At 45.0% G+C, this 16,541-nt stretch overlaps 1 protein-coding gene across 1 annotated transcript in view; it reads right to left on the bottom strand.

Moving 5' to 3' along the window:
- The window catches only part of rnf19a (ring finger protein 19A, RBR E3 ubiquitin protein ligase), a 38,788-nt gene that overhangs the window by 18,801 nt on the left and 3,446 nt on the right, over positions 1-16,541 (bottom strand). Inside the window, exons 3-7 of the mRNA XM_046361238.1 lie at positions 10,100-10,308; positions 9,738-9,882; positions 8,605-8,767; positions 1,595-1,709; positions 1,237-1,398 (exon numbers count right to left, since the gene is read on the bottom strand). Coding sequence (XP_046217194.1) covers positions 1,237-1,398; positions 1,595-1,709; positions 8,605-8,767; positions 9,738-9,882; positions 10,100-10,308 — 794 coding nt within the window. The remainder of the gene's footprint in view (positions 1-1,236; positions 1,399-1,594; positions 1,710-8,604; positions 8,768-9,737; positions 9,883-10,099; positions 10,309-16,541) is intronic.

Here is a 16,541-nt window from a genome sequence, read left to right as displayed (position 1 = left end):
GTGGTGATTATGATGAGTGGTGATTATGATGAGTGGTGATTATGATGAGTGGTGATTATGATGAGTGGTGATTATGATGAGTGGTGATTATGATGAGTGGTGATTATGATGAGTGGTGATTATGATGAGTGGTGATTATGATGAGTGGTGATATGGTGAGTGGTGATATGGTGAGTGGTGATTATGATGAGTGGTGGTGAGTGGTGATTATGATGAGTGGTGGTGAGTGGTGATTATGATGAGTGGTGATTATGATGAGTGGTGATATGGTGAGTGGTGATATGGTGAGTGGTGATATGGTGAGTGGTGATTATGATGAGTGGTGGTGAGTGGTGATATGATGAGTGGTGGTGAGTGGTGATTATGATGAGTGGTGATTATGATGAGTGGTGGTGAGTGGTGATTATGATGAGTGGTGATTATGATGAGTGGTGGTGAGTGGTGATTATGATGAGTGGTGATTATGATGAGTGGTGATTATGATGAGTGGTGATTATGATGAGTGGTGATTATGATGAGTGGTGATTATGATGAGTGGTGATGAGTGGTGATTATGATGAGTGGTGATTATGATGAGTGGTGATTATGATGAGTGGTGATTATGATGAGTGGTGATTATGATGAGTGGTGATTATGATGAGTGGTGATTATGATGAGTGGTGATTATGATGAGTGGTGATTATGATGAGTGGTGATTATGATGAGTGGTGATTATGATGAGTGGTGATTATGATGAGTGGTGATTATGATGAGTGGTGATTATGATGAGTGGTGGTGAGTGGTGATTATGATGAGTGGTGATTATGGTGAGTGGTGATTATGATGAGTGGTGATTATGATGAGTGGTGATTATGATGAGTGGTGATGAGTGGTGATTATGATGAGTGGTGATGAGTGGTGATTATGATGAGTGGTGATGAGTGGTGATTATGATGAGTGGTGATGAGTGGTGATTATGATGAGTGGTGATGAGTGGTGATTATGATGAGTGGTGATGAGTGGTGATTATAATGAGTGGTGATTATGATGAGTGGTGATTATGATGAGTGGTGAGTGGTGGTGAGTGGTGATTATGATGAGTGGTGGTGAGTGGTGATTATGATGAGTGGTGGTGAGTGGTGATTATGATGAGTGGTGATTATGATGAGTGGTGATTATGATGAGTGGTGATTATGATGAGTGGTGATGAGTGGTGATGAGTGGTGATTATGATGAGTGGTGATTATGATAACTCACCAGTTGCAGCCGCTGCACTTCCGACGTTCATCTCATTCTCGTCATCAAAATCGATGCGGACCCCTTTCCCGTTACCGGCAGAGACGCCACACCCACCGCTGCGACACAGAGAGATGGGCACCACCCCGTAGACGTATGCCAGCATGATGGGCACGCCGATACCTGGAGACACAATCAGAAAGCACAGAAGCTCCTGCAAATGGTGGATCTGAATGACATACTAAAGAAGAATATCATACAACGTTCCCCTGGGAGTGACAGAAGATATTGAAGATGGCTTGTCTTGTATAGAGACCAGTTAACATTTTAACTCAACTAACCTCTAGATATGATAAGAGCACTAGGGAGGGGGACTTACCAACAGTAACTGCTGCCACCACGGGGGAGACAATGACAGATAAGGTCACGCCACCCGCTATCACCAAGTTCCTCTTATGTTTGGAGATGTCCTTTCCTTCATAGCGATTGTGAATCTGAGAGGAGAGGGAGGAGGGAGATGAATGAAGAGGTGGAAGGAGATGGATGAAGAGGTGGAAGGAGATGGATGAAGAGGTGGAAGGAGATGGATGAAGAGGTGGAAGGAGATGGATGAAGAGGTGGAAGGAGAGGGATGAAGAGGTGGAAGGAGAGGGATGAAGAGGAGGAAGGAGATGGATGAAGAGGTGGAAGGAGATGGATGAAGAGGAGGAAGGAGATGGATGAAGAGGAGGAAGGAGATGGATGAAGAGGAGGAAGGAGATGGATGAAGAGGAGGAAAGAGGATGAAGAGGAGGAAGGAGATGGATGAAGAGGAGGAAGGAGATGGATGAAGAGGAGGAAGGAGATGGATGAAGAGGAGGAAGGAGATGGATGAAGAGGTGGAGATGGATGAAGAGGAGGAAGGAGATGGATGAAGAGGAGGAAGGAGATGGATGAAGAGGTGGAAGGAGATGGATGAAGAGGTGGAAGGAGATGGATGAAGAGGTGGAAGGAGATGGATGAAGAGGTGGAAGGAGATGGATGAAGAGGTGGAAGGAGATGGATGAAGAGGTGGAAGGAGATGGATGAAGAGGAGGAAGGAGATGGATGAAGAGGAGGAAGGAGATGGATGAAGAGGAGGAAGGAGATGGATGAAGAGGAGGAAGGAGATGGATGAAGAGGAGGAAGGAGATGGATGAAGAGGAAGGAGGAGATGGATGAAGAGGAAGGAGGAGATGGATGAAGAGGAGGAAGGAGATGGATGAAGAGGAGGAAGGAAATGGATGAAGAGGAGGAAGGAAATGGATGAAGAGGAAGGAGATGGATGAAGAGGAAGGAGATGGATGAAGAGGAAGGAGATGGATGAAGAGGAAGGAGATGGATGAAGAGGAAGGAGATGGATGAAGAGGAAGGAGGAGAGGGGGGAGGAGGTGAGGGTAAAGGGGGAGAGGAAAGAGAGGATGTGTCAGTAACAGGGACGTCAGACTTTAACACAGGGGGATTACAGACTGCAGCAGCCCCCAGATAACTAAACCAAACTAAAAGCCTCATTAAGGATGACCCTGATCTTAATGAACAACTAAGCTCCTACTTCCAACTAGAGCTCAGCTAAAGTTAGACAGTGGATCGTTATTTTTGTAATCATATGTTGCCAGCATGTTTGTTGCAGGGTTGCGTTAGCTGGTAAATGCGGTTTTTGACAATAAATACACTGGTTGCCAGCCAAACTGTCAGAAATAGCAGTGGATGATGTTCTTCATAGGATAAATCCTCAGGTGTGTGTGCTTCTATTTTTACTCATGCAGAAGAGGTGAGGTCCTCATAAAAGGACTTCAGCTAAGTGTACCCCTACTGGGTAAGACTGTGCTGATTATCCGTTTGCAGTGTGCCCCCCGAGAGGGGATTCTTCACCAAAACAGAGTAAAGACTGCCTCCAGATCAGTCCTTCAGGACAACGTAGCGAGGCTGATGAGCATCAAGCTGCTCCAAGGAGTTGGACAGCTTTGACTTCCGGGACAACTTTGAGCAGACAAAGTTCCACCGTAAACGCAAGTAAATTAGAGGCAAATTGTGTTGGTCAGGCATATCCTAGCAGTTGTGCTGCCTCCCTGGATAAGACCAACATGTGTCAGGTTTTTATTTTACCTTTAATTAACTAGGCAAGTCAGTTAAGAACAAATTCTTATTTTCAATGACGGCCTAGGAACAGTGGGTTAACTGCCTTGTTCAGGGGCAGAACCACAGATTTTTACCTTGTCAGCTCGGGGATTTGAACTTTCGACCTTTCGGTTACTAGCCCAACGCTCTAACCACTAGGTAGGATGGAGTGGATTGATAGATTAGCGTAATTAATGTGTATCATGCACAATTGGTGCATTTCAGTTGAGCTTGGAAACAAAATATCGTTGCCAACTATTCACATCGGAGTTACAATGTTATCAATCACTAGGCAGCTGTCAATGGGATTTATATGTTTAAATGAATGATTAGAATATTCCACCCTGAAACCATATGATTGTATGAAATTGATTAGAATCATGAGATTATTCTAATGATGTGTGTGGTTTTAGTAAGTAGAATTATACATCCGTGAGTGTAGTTTAGTCAGAATTAGGGTATAACAATATATCTGTACAATATGTCTATTGTAGTATCTTAAAAACAGACCGTCTGAGCAAGATTCGGTGCCGACCTTGGCTGGGGGCCACAGAGTACTTTCCCAGGGTCTCCCTGTCTTGAGGGAGGACGGGAGTGATTCGCACGGACTCCTCTAATCTTTGTGGGCTAGGTAGCAGGACAGTGTGTGCGTAGGATACCTAATGTTTGCGTGTGAAAGTATGTGCGTAAGAAGCCAGTATAAAATTTATGGTTTTGTACAACAGATCAGCACTCTCATGAATTAACTTTTTTTTACTATTTAGCTGGGCCTCCGTCTGCTTCATTCGACCAGTATCTTGCCAATTCTAGGTTACAGACCGAGTAGTATAATTGAATTGGGTTATGAACCTTGAGAACATAATTCTCATAACAGCAGACCACTGCCTTACAGTAGGAAACAGTTCATCACTAGGCAGCCCACTGCCTTACAGTAGGAAACAGTTGTTAATCACTAGGCAGCCCAACTGCCTTACAGTAGGAAACAGTTCATCACTAGGCAGCCCACTGCCTTACAGTAGGAAACAGTTAATCACTAGGCAGCCAACTGCCTTACAGTAGGAAACAGTTGTTAATCACTAGGCAGCCAACTGCCTTACAGTAGGAAACAGTTGTTAATCACTAGGCAGCCAACTGCCTTACAGTAGGAAACAGTTGCTAATCACTAGGCAGCCAACTGCCTTACAGTAGGAAACCGTTAATCACTAGGCAGCCCACTGTCTTACAGTAGGAAACAGTTAATCACTAGGCAGCCCACTGCCTTACAGTAGGAAACAGTTCATCACTAGGCAGCCCACTGTCTTACAGTAGGAAACAGTTCATCACTAGGCAGCCCACTGTCTTACAGTAGGAAACAGTTCATCACTAGGCAGCCCACTGTCTTACAGTAGGAAACAGTTAATCACTAGGCAGCCAACTGCCTTACAGTAGAAAACAGTTGTTAATCACTCATCTCTAAGAGACAGAACATGTCTCCTTCCTGAGCGGTATGACGGCTGTGTGGTCCCATGGTGTTTATACTTGCATACTATTGTTTGTACAGATGAATGTGGTATCTTCAGGCGTTTGGAAATAGCTCCAAAGGATGAACCAGACTTGTGGAGGTCTACAATTCTTTTCTACGGTCTTGGCTGATTTCTTTTGATTTCCCATGAAGTCAAGCAAAGAGGCACTGACTTTGAAGTTAGGCCTTGAAATACATCCACAGGTACACCTCCAATTGACTCAAATTATGTCAATTAGCCTATCAGAAGCTTCTAAAGGCATGACATCATTTCCTGGAATTTTCCAAGCTGTTTAAAGGCACAGTCAACTTAGACTATGTAAACTTCTGACCCACTGGAATTGTGATACAGTGAATTATAGGTGAAATAATCTTTCTAAACAATTGTTAGAAAAATGACTTGTGTCATGCACAAAGTAGATGTCCTAACCGACTTGCCAAAACTATAGTTTGTTAACAAGAAATGTGTGGAGTGGTTGAAAAACAAGTTTTAATGACTCCAACCTAAGTGTATGTCAACTTCTGACTTCAACTGGGTATCACATGACAAGGCACGGCAGTTCAAATTAATTTAGCTAAACCTAACCCTTTTCCTTGCCTGCTACGAAAACTCAAATCTGACGTTAATTTACAGTTGAATTTAATAGCCTCATTTAAAATATTCATGCCTAAACTAAATTAAACGAGGCCGAGATTGAATTTGAAAACAGCTGTTTTGTTATTAATTTCTTGAAATGTTGATACAGATGGTTTATAGGACAGGTCGTTCACACGTGATATTAGACAAATATATTTCTAGGTTGTGTTTTATTACAGTGTAGGTGGCTTGTTCTTCTGAGCTGAATGTTTTACCTTTAAGTGATAATCGTTTATGATTTATAGCAGGGATGAAGATGCAATGGGCAATGTTATGCTTTTCAATAAAACCCTATATTCTATTATTTTAAGATGATTTACAATCACCCTAAATGCGATTGAGAACCGTGGCTGGATGCTCTAATGTTTTACCCATCCAATGCATATGTATGTCTGGTCAATTTCTCAAATGTCCGGTCAATTAAAAATCTTGCCGGTCAATTAAAAATCTTGCCGGTCACATTGTCCAGCACCAACCCTGGTTGGATCCCATACACTGGTTCGGTTTCAAACCCCCCCCGTAGTGCTCTGCAGGTGCATCCTACACCATGTTGGCCATTACTCCCACCATAGGGTCCTTCTGTAGCTCAGTTGGTAGAGCATGGCGCTTGTAACGCCAGGGTAGTGGGTTCGATTCCCGGGACCACCCATACGTAGAATGTATGCACACATGACTGTAAGTCGCTTTGGATAAAAGCGTCTGCTAAATGGCATATATATAGACAGTCTGCCGTCTGACACTACTCCACGTCATAGATTCTAGAGTCTCAGAACCCTGGTGTAGAATACTTTATCTAATCAATGGTTCTAATCTCATCTCCTAAAATGGCAAAACAAAAACACAAAAAAAACAGACTTAGGCTGTGCAGACAGTAGAACCATCTGGAGACTGATGTAGTTGGGACAGTCACATGACCTTCCGAGAACTGGGAATGGATGGTGTGTCAATACACCCAGTCAAAATAAAGATACAGGCGTCCTTCCTGAGTCAGTTGCCGGAGAGGAAGGAAACCCATTGGGGATTTCACCATGAGGCCAATGGTGACTTTAAAACAGAGTTTAATGACAGTGATAGGAGAAATCTGAAGATGGATTAACAACAGTTACGCCCCAATATTAACCTAAATGACAGAATGAAAAGGAAGCCTGTACAGAATAAAAATATTTCAAAACATGAATCCTGTTTGCAACAAGGCACTAAAGTCATACTGCAAAAAAATGTGGCAAAGCAATAAACTTTTTGTCCTGAATACAAAGTGTTCTGTTTGGGACAAATCCAACACTGAAGGTGCGTAGTCACTGAGAACCACACTCCATATTTCAAGCATAGTGCTGGCTGCATCATGTGGAACTATGTTGTAGCTTTGGCTGAATGTGGTGGCTGCATCATGTGGAACTATGTTGTAGCTTTGGCTGAATGTGGTGGCTGCATCATGTGGAACTATGTTGTAGCTTTGGCTGAATGTGGTGGCTGCATCATGTGGAACTATGTTGTAGCTTTGGCTGAATGTGCTGGCTGCATCATGTGGAACTATGTTGTAGCTTTGGCTGAATGTGGTGGCCAGGTGGAACTATGTTGTAGCTTTGGCTGAATGTGGTGGCTGCATCATGTGGAACTATGTTGTAGCTTTGGCTGAATGTGGTGGCTGCATCATGTGGAACTATGTTGTAGCTTTGGCTGAATGTGGTGGCTGCATCATGTGGAACTATGTTGTAGCTTTGGCTGAATGTGGTGGCTGCAGGTGGAACTATGTTGTAGCTTTGGCTGAATGTGGTGCTGCATCAGGTTGAACTATGTTGTAGCTTTGGCTGAATGTGGTGGCTGCATCAGGTGGAACTATGTTGTAGCTTTGGCTGAATGTGGTGCTGCATCAGGTGGAACTATGTTGTAGCTTTGGCTGAATGTGGTGGCTGCATCATGTGGAACTATGTTGTAGCTTTGGCTGAATGTGGTGGCTGCATCATGTGGAACTATGTTGTAGCTTTGGCTGAATGTGGTGGCCAGGTGGAACTATGTTGTAGCTTTGGCTGAATGTGGTGGCCAGGTGGAACTATGTTGTAGCTTTGGCTGAATGTGGTGGCTGCATCATGTGGAACTATGTTGTAGCTTTGGCTGAATGTGGTGGCCAGGTGGAACTATGTTGTAGCTTTGGCTGAATGTGGTGGCTGCATCATGTGGAACTATGTTGTAGCTTTGGCTGAATGTGGTGGCCAGGTGGAACTACATTGTAGCTATGGTTTTATTTCTACTGGTCAAGCCACAACTGAGCGAGACAAAAAAAAACTTTTGGTTGTACTCAACCTCTGACACTAGCGCCTCTATTTCAATTTCATAAAATAAAGAATTAATGAAACGGCGTTGTATATTCCCAACATAATTTAAAGGGATGATTTGGACCATATGCTTAATTTGGGGGCATTTCAAAATGCAAATAGCCAAGGCTGTGCATGAGCATTGAGGCTGAGAACAATTGGTATTTCAATGGTTCTCTGCTACCGGTGTGCGTATGGCTCTCATAGGACACTTTTTCTATGCGTACGACCATTCTAAATTCTTTCGTAAGTAGCATTACTCAATATTGATAAATGAGGCCCCAGATCTACAATGCTCTGAGACTTACCCAGAAAAACTCCTCATTAAATCGCTACCGAAGGTCATTTTTTATTGACTCAGGCATGTGAATACTTACGTAAATGATATATTTCTGCATTTCATTTTCAATAAAATTGGCAAAAATGTCTAAAAACACATTTTCACTTTCTCATTATGGGGTATTGTGTTATAGATGGGTGAGACATCTCTTTAATCCAGGCTGAAACAACAAAATGTGGAAAAAGTTAAGGGGTGTGAACACTTTCTGAAGGTACTGTATATAATGAATTTATAAGTCCAGTAATATACATCGCAATTAAAGATTCTCTCTTTAAAGCAGCAGTAGCATTGGTAGCAACGGCTGTATGAAATACCTCCCTGTTTCCCTCTGTACTAGTAGCACATTGAAAAAATCAGATTCCTTTAGCTGGTTGTCGCTGTGCGCGTCAGTGGCTTTTGAGGGTCATCTATACACATTCCTAAAAAAAAGAAGGTTCTAAACTATTCCTGTGTCCAAACTCACCTTCCTCCCCACGTACACAGGGATGCCTATGATCATGGCGGGGATGGCGATGCCAGCGATCAGAGCGATGCCCACCGGTGCGCCCACCAGCGTGCCCAGCTGCCACAGAATCTTCTTCTTCCTGCTCCATGGCTTTTTACCCCAGAAGGTACATCCTGACGGGCTGGGGGGAGAGAGAGAGGACATTAACACCATCCTGACAGGCTGGGGAGAGAGAGAGAGGACATTACAACACCATCCTGACGGGCTGGGGGGAGAGAGAGAGAGGACATTACAACACCATCCTGACAGGCTGGGGGAGAGAGAGAGAGGACATTACAACACCATCCTGACAGGCTGGGGGAGAGAGAGAGAGGACATTACAACACCATCCTGACGGGCTGGGGAGAGAGAGAGGACATTACAACACCATCCTGACAGGCTGGGGGAGAGAGAGAGGACATTACAACACCATCCTGACAGGCTGGGGAGAGAGAGAGAGGACATTACAACACCATCCTGACAGGCTGGGGGAGAGAGAGAGGACATTACAACACCACCCTGATGGGCTGGGGAGAGAGAGAGAGTTATTCTAGGGTAGAATGTACTACAAAGTGTAAATAGGATCCTTTGTCATAAAGTCTGTCTAGTCTAAAATGGAGTTTGGAACATCACGGCGTCACACAATATGTAAATGAAGGTTGGGTCCATTTGTCCACTAACATGGGGAGAGCAGCTGCAGTGTTTGCTCTCCATCCAATAGACAGACCCACACATCTTTGTTTCCAGAAGCTAACAGGTTGAGAAATACTGCATCAAACACCTTGGTCCGAAGTCAAACTGTTCTACTAAAACATCCGACAAAAATTTCCAACATTTATTACAGATGTCTTGAGTTATCTTGGACAAAAATACAAATCTGTTTTTTTCTAATGAGCAACAGAAGAGCATAGGTACCAATCAGTGTGTTTAGTGGTTCTAACATTGGTCATGTATTAAACGCTCTGATCCAAAGTGACTTAATTGAATGTAACGCCTATGAGGTAGGTAAAACAACCACATATCACAGGCATTACAAATAAAACTCAATCCGTACAGGCAAGACAAGTGTGAGAGTTAGTTGAAGACATGGTTGTTGTTTGTCAGCCCCTCACCTCAGGTAGTGCAGGTCAGAGATCTCCTTCATGCAGAGCCAGCAGAACTCACAGCCGCACACGGCGCAGGTCATGTGGTTACAGCTGCCGTCGTTCATCTTGATGATGTAAGCCGCGCAGCGCGGACAGGGCTTGATGTCATCAGCTGGTGACGGTGAGAGAGAAGGAACGGACAGATCAGATTCATCCTCTGTGTGAACTGATAAGAGCCGTGAGGAGGTATGAGCCGTGAGAAGGTATGAGCCGTGAGGAGGTATGAGCTGTGAGGAGGTATGAGCTGTGAGGTGGTATGAGCTGTGAGGAGGTATGAGCCGTGAGGAGGTATGAGCCGTGAAGCGGTATGAGCCGTGAGTGAGTGTTACCTGCAGCACCACTCTCCTGGCTGTAGTTGAGAGATGAAGAACGGAAGGTGCGTAGCCTCAGGCTCTGGGCTCTCTGCTGCCGGGCGGCATCACACGTCTGGTTGGGATGCCACAGCTGTTTACAGTGATAACAGAACTCTGTGCCACACCCATCACGCCCACACGTGATCTTAGGACAGCTGGCACAGCCAAAGGCAATGACTGCATACCTGGGGAAAGGAGAACAAAAACAAAAATGGTGGCCATTAGTCCCAGAGGTTTCGGTTAGAATCAGTACTGCAGAAGGACACCAGGGGCGATGGGGGGGGGGGGGCTTTATTTGGCTCATCGCACTCTAGCGACTCCTTGTGGCGGGCAGGGCTGACCCCGGTCGTCAGGTGAACGGTGTTTCCTCCGACACATTGGTGCGGCTGGCTTGGGGTTAAGCAAGAGGGTGTTAATAAGCGCAGTTTAGCTGGTCATGTTACGGAAGACGCATGACTCGACCTTCGCCTCCTAAGCCCGTTGGGGAATTGCAGTAATGCTAGATGCTGTTCTTCCACTAACCTCATTGCAACTCCCCTCCAAGTCTCCGACCACTACCTTGTATCCTTTTCCCTCTCGCTCTCATCCAACACCTCCCACACTGCCCCTACTCGGATGGTATCGCGCCGTCCCAACCTTCGCTCTCTCTCCCCCGCTACTCTCTCCTCTTCCATACTATCATCTCTTCGCTCTGCTCAAACCTTCTCCAACCTATCTCCTGATTCTGCCTCCTCAACCCTCCTCTCCTCCCTTTCTGCATCCTTTGACTCTCTATGTCCCCTATCCTCCAGGCCGGCTCGGTCCTCCCCTCCCGCTCCGTGGCTCGACGACTCATTGCGAGCTCACAGAACAGGGATCCGGGCAGCCGAGCGGAGATGGAAAACTCTCCTCCCTGCGGACCTGGCATCCTTTCACTCCCTCCTCTCTACATTTTCCCCCTCTGTCTCTGCTGCTAAAGCCACTTTCTACCACTCTAAATTCCAAGCATCTGCCTCTAACCCTAGGAAGCTCTTTGCCACCTTCTCCTCCCTCCTGAATCCTCCACCCCCCCCCCCTCCTCCCTCTCTGCAGATGACATCGTCAACCATTTTGAAAAGAAGGTCGACGACATCCGATCCTCATTTGCTAAGTCAAACGACACCGCTGGTTCTGCTCACACTGCCCTACCCTGTGCTCTGACCTCTTTCTCCCCTCTCTCTCCAGATGAAATCTCGCGTCTTGTGACGGCCGGCCGGCCGCCCAACAACCTGCCCGCTTGATCCTATCCCCTCCTCTCTTCTCCAGACCATTTCCGGAGACCTTCTCCCTCACCTCACCTCGCTCATCAACTCATCCCTGACCGCTGGCTACGTCCCTTCCGTCTTCAAGAGAGCGAGAGTTGCACCCCTTCTGAAAAAACCTACACTCGATCCCTCCGATGTCAACAACTACAGACCAGTATCCCTTCTTTCTTTTCTCTCCAAAACTCTTGAACGTGCCGTCCTTGGCCAGCTCTCCCGCCATCTCTCTCTGAATGACCTTCTTGATCCAAATCAGTCAGGTTTCAAGACTAGTCATTCAACTGAGACTGCTCTCCTCTGTATCACGGAGGCGCTCCGCACTGCTAAAGCTAACTCTCTCTCCTCTGCTCTCATCCTTCTAGACCTATCGGCTGCCTTCGATACTGTGAACCATCAGATCCTCCTCTCCACCCTCTCCGAGTTGGGCATCTCCGGCGCGGCCCACGCTTGGATTGCGTCCTACCTGACAGGTCGCTCCTACCAGGTGGCGTGGCGAGAATCTGTCTCCTCACCACGCGCTCTCACCACTGGTGTCCCCCAGGGCTCTGTTCTAGGCCCTCTCCTATTCTCGCTATACACCAAGTCACTTGGCTCTGTCATAACCTCACATGGTCTCTCCTATCATTGCTATGCAGATGACACACAATTAATCTTCTCCTTTCCCCCTTCTGATGACCAGGTGGCGAATCGCATCTCTGGCAGACATATCAGTGTGGATGACGGATCACCACCTCAAGCTGAACCTCGGCAAGACGGAGCTGCTCTTCCTCCCGGGGAAGGACTGCCCGTTCCATGATCTCGCCATCACGGTTGACAACTCCATTGTGTCCTCCTCCCAGAGCGCTAAGAACCTTGGCGTGATCCTGAACAACACCCTGTCGTTCTCAACTAACATCAAGGCGGTGGCCCGTTCCTGTAGGTTCATGCTCTACAACATCCGCAGAGTACGACCCTGCCTCACACAGGAAGCGGCGCAGGTCCTAATCCAGGCACTTGTCATCTCCCGTCTGGATTACTGCAACTCGCTGTTGGCTGGGCTCCCTGCCTGTGCCATTAAACCCCTACAACTCATCCAGAACGCCGCAGCCCGTCTGGTGTTCAACCTTCCCAAGTTCTCTCACGTCACCCCGCTCCTCCGCTCTCTCCACTGGCTTCCAGTTGAAGCTCGCATCCGCTACAAGACCATGGTGCTTGCCTACGGAGCTGTGAGGGGAACGGCACCTCAGTACCTCCAGGCTCTGATCAGGCCCTACACCCAAACAAGGGCACTGCGTTCATCCACCTCTGGCCTGCTCGCCTCCCTACCACTGAGGAAGTACAGCTCCCGCTCAGCCCAGTCAAAACTGTTCGCTGCCCTGGCCCCCCAATGGTGGAACAAACTCCCTCACGACGCCAGGACAGCGGAGTCAATCACCACCTTCCGGAGACACCTGAAACCCCACCTCTTTAAGGAATACCTAGGATAGGATAAGTAATCCTTCTCACCCCCCCCCCTTTAAGATTTAGATGCACTATTGTAAAGTGACTGTTCCACTGGATGTCATAAGGTGAATGCACCAATTTGTAAGTCGCTCTGGATAAGAGCGTCTGCTAAATGACTTAAATGTAAATGTAACGATTGAAATTGGGGAGAAGGGGGGAGGCAAAAAAATATTGATCTGGCGGGGATTAACACACAGGTTTAACCCATTTACATCAAATTGAAGTTACCCTATTTACAGCCTCTTAACCCCATCGGACCCGAGACCCCAGCAAAAATAATCGCTTCATTTATGTGCGTGTCAAGTAGAGGTCGACCGATTAGTCGGAATGGCCGATTAATTAGGGCAGATTTTTTTACACCTCTATTTTATCTTTAGGCAAGTCAGTTAAGAACAAATTCTTATTTTCAATGACGGCCTAGGAACAGTGGGTTAACTGCCTTGTTCAGGGGCAGAACGACAGATTGTTACCGTGTCAGCTCGGGGGTTCCAATCTTACAACCCTACAGTTAACTAGTTGAACGCTCTAATCACCTGCCTCACGAGGAGGCTGCCTGTTACGCAAATGCAGTAAGCCAAGGTAAGTTGCTAGCTAGCATTAAAATTATCTTATAAAAAAATTATCAACGACCGTCGTTGCTCCAATGTGTACCTAACCATAAACATCAATGCCTTTCTTAAAATCAATACACAAGTATATATTTTTAAACGTGCATATTTGGCTAAAATAAATCCAGGTTGGCAGGCAATATTAACCAGGTGAAATTGTGTCACTTCTCTTGCCTTCATTGCACGCAGAGTCAGGGTATATGCAAAAGTTTGGGCCGCCTGGCTCTTTACGAACTAATTTGCCAGAATTTCACGTAATTATGACATAACATTGAAGGTTGTGCAATGTAACAGGAATATATATATTTTTTTAATTATAATAATTTTACCTTTATTTAACCAGGCAAGTCAGTTAAGAACATATTCTTATTTTCAATGACGGCCTGGGAACAGTGGGTTAACTGCCTGTTCAGGGGCAGAACGACAGATTTGTACCTTGTCAGCTCGGGGGTTTGAACTCGCAACCTTCCGGTTACTAGTCCAACGCTCTAACCACTAGGCTACGCTGCCGCCCCAATATGTAGACTCATGGATGCCACCCGTTAGATAAAATACGGAACGGGATAAACGTTTTGTTCTCGAGGTGATAGTTTCCGGATTTGACCTAAGGCTCGTATTTCTGTGTGTTTATAGTTAAGTCTATGATTTGATATTTGATAGAGCAGTCTGACTGAGGGGTGGTAGGCAGCAGCAGGCTTGCAATAGTCAAAGGTATATGGTTTAGAGAGAAATAGTCGACGCGTTATAATTCCTGTAATAACTTGCGGCTGAACTTGAAAGAGGTTCCTTCGTTATTTTACCGTTCATCTCTTCCATAGAGAATGTCTTGATCTACTTCCAATAAGGTCTGTGTTTCGTTCCGGTTTAAACCGCCTCAGCGTTTTGATACGCGTGTAGATCTCACTAGGATAAGGTAACGTTTGTCAACATATTTTCATAAATCCACTACAATTTTTTAAAATCTTGGCATATATTTAGCTAATTATGGTTCAGAGGTACCTTGTCCTAAGGATATCTACACAGTTATAACATTGGCAAGGTGGTGTAAGCCTACACAAAACACAGACCTTATTTGAAATCGATCTAAAAACATCCTATGGAATAAATGAAGGAACCGCTTTTCAGATTTAGCTAGAAGGTGTCATGGGAATTATGACTCGCACCTTGGTAGTCAATTCTTACCATGTCCATTATTAAAATAGGATTTCCTGCATATAGAAATTACAGTTTTGTTTTCAACATTCATCACAGGTAACTTTAGCTCTATTTTTATTCAAACAGTTGAGAGTATTTGTCTCCTAAGCAGACTCTTCAGTATCATTGTCACTTCAGAGCTGTGTGTGTGTGTGTGTGTGTGTGTGTGTGTGTGTGTGTGTGTGTGTGTGTGTGTGTGTGTGTGTGTGTGTGTGTGTGTGTGTGTGTGTGTGTGTGTGTGTGTGTGTGTGTGTGTGTGTGTGTGTGTGTGTGTGTGTGTGTGTGTGTGTGTGTGTGTTGTACAGATGGCAGAGAAAAGCAGAGCACCAGTGGGACTATTACATGGAATTGGCACCAAGGAAAGCAAGGCGTCTTATTTGTGATAAAGATGTAAGCATGGGGTCAGCATGGGGTCAGCAACGGCTAAATCAAAACATACCACCAACCTGTGGAATCACCTTAAGAACACTCATCCAAAAGCCCATATGTATTATATTAAGTTAAAATAAGTGTTCATTCAATATTGTTGCAATTGTCATTATTACAAAAATGTGTATAAAAATTTCTGCATTTTAAAAATCGGCACCGGCTTTTTTGGCCTCCAATAATCGGTATCGGCGTTGAAAAATCATAAAAATCGGTCGACCTCCAGTATCAAGTGTTTTACCGTTTCCTTTACAGGACAACCAGGAAAAGTAGAACTGTGTTGGAATATTGCTGAGGGGACTAAAATAGCCAAATCCACTAATTTCAAGATCTGTCCACATACTTTTGTGTAACGTTATATCTATATCGTCTTTCTACCTCAAAATCAATGTAACGTGGTTAACCTTAAATCTAAATCATCTTTTACATTTCAATAAAATTCAAACAGAGAACCCGGAGATCATGGGAAACACTGCACTTGACCATTTCACTTGAATCATTCCCATGGTGAATCACTAGCTACACTATGAAACCACACACTATTGAATCATTCCCATGGTGAATCACTAGCTACAGTATGAAACACACACTACTGAATCATTCCCATGGTGAATCACTAGCTATTGAATCACATGGTGAATGACTGAAATGAAACCACACTATTGAATCATTCCCATGGTGAATCACTAGCTACACTATGAAACCACACACTATTGAATCATTCCCATGGTGAATCACTAGCTACACTATGAAACCACACTATTGAATCATTCCCATGGTGAATGACTAGCTACACTATGAAACCACACTATTGAATCATTCCCATGGTGAATGACTAGCTACACTATGAAACCACACACTATTGAATCATTCCCATGGTGAATGACTAGCTACACTATGAAACCACACACTATTGAATCATTCCCATGGTGAATGACTAGCTACACTATGAAACTACACCATATTGCAGACACTTTTTGAATGTTATTTAACTAAGCAAGACAGTTAAGAACACATTCTTATTTACAATGATAGCCTACGTATTACCAGCTGCAATTGATATGGTGAAAACAATGTGTGTGTGGAGGCAGAGGGACAGAAACTCACACCAATACCTTTGTCAGAAAACACAAAGAATGTATGCTATTGCTAACAATCAAGAGAAAACTGACTGAATGACTCAAACTCCCCAGATTTTGGTCTCCAAATGGACGCTAGCTGTGAGGGCCCAGATGACCATGCATTGACTTTTGTTGACTGAACACGTCACCGGATGCTATTCATGAGGACATATTGTTCTGTCTCACGATTCGGGAGCATGAAACAGCACAGGGGATGATTAGGCCTCTGCACTAGTTATGAATGTGTTTCTGCCATATGGACACATTGGATGATACACAGAGAACAACTGGCAGCAAAAGAACTGAG

Source organism: Oncorhynchus gorbuscha, linkage group LG09 (genome assembly GCF_021184085.1).
Source record: "Oncorhynchus gorbuscha isolate QuinsamMale2020 ecotype Even-year linkage group LG09, OgorEven_v1.0, whole genome shotgun sequence".
NCBI lineage: Eukaryota > Metazoa > Chordata > Actinopteri > Salmoniformes > Salmonidae > Oncorhynchus > Oncorhynchus gorbuscha.
The sequence above is the reverse complement of the archived record's forward strand: the minus strand, read 5'-3'. Positions and strand labels throughout refer to the sequence as shown.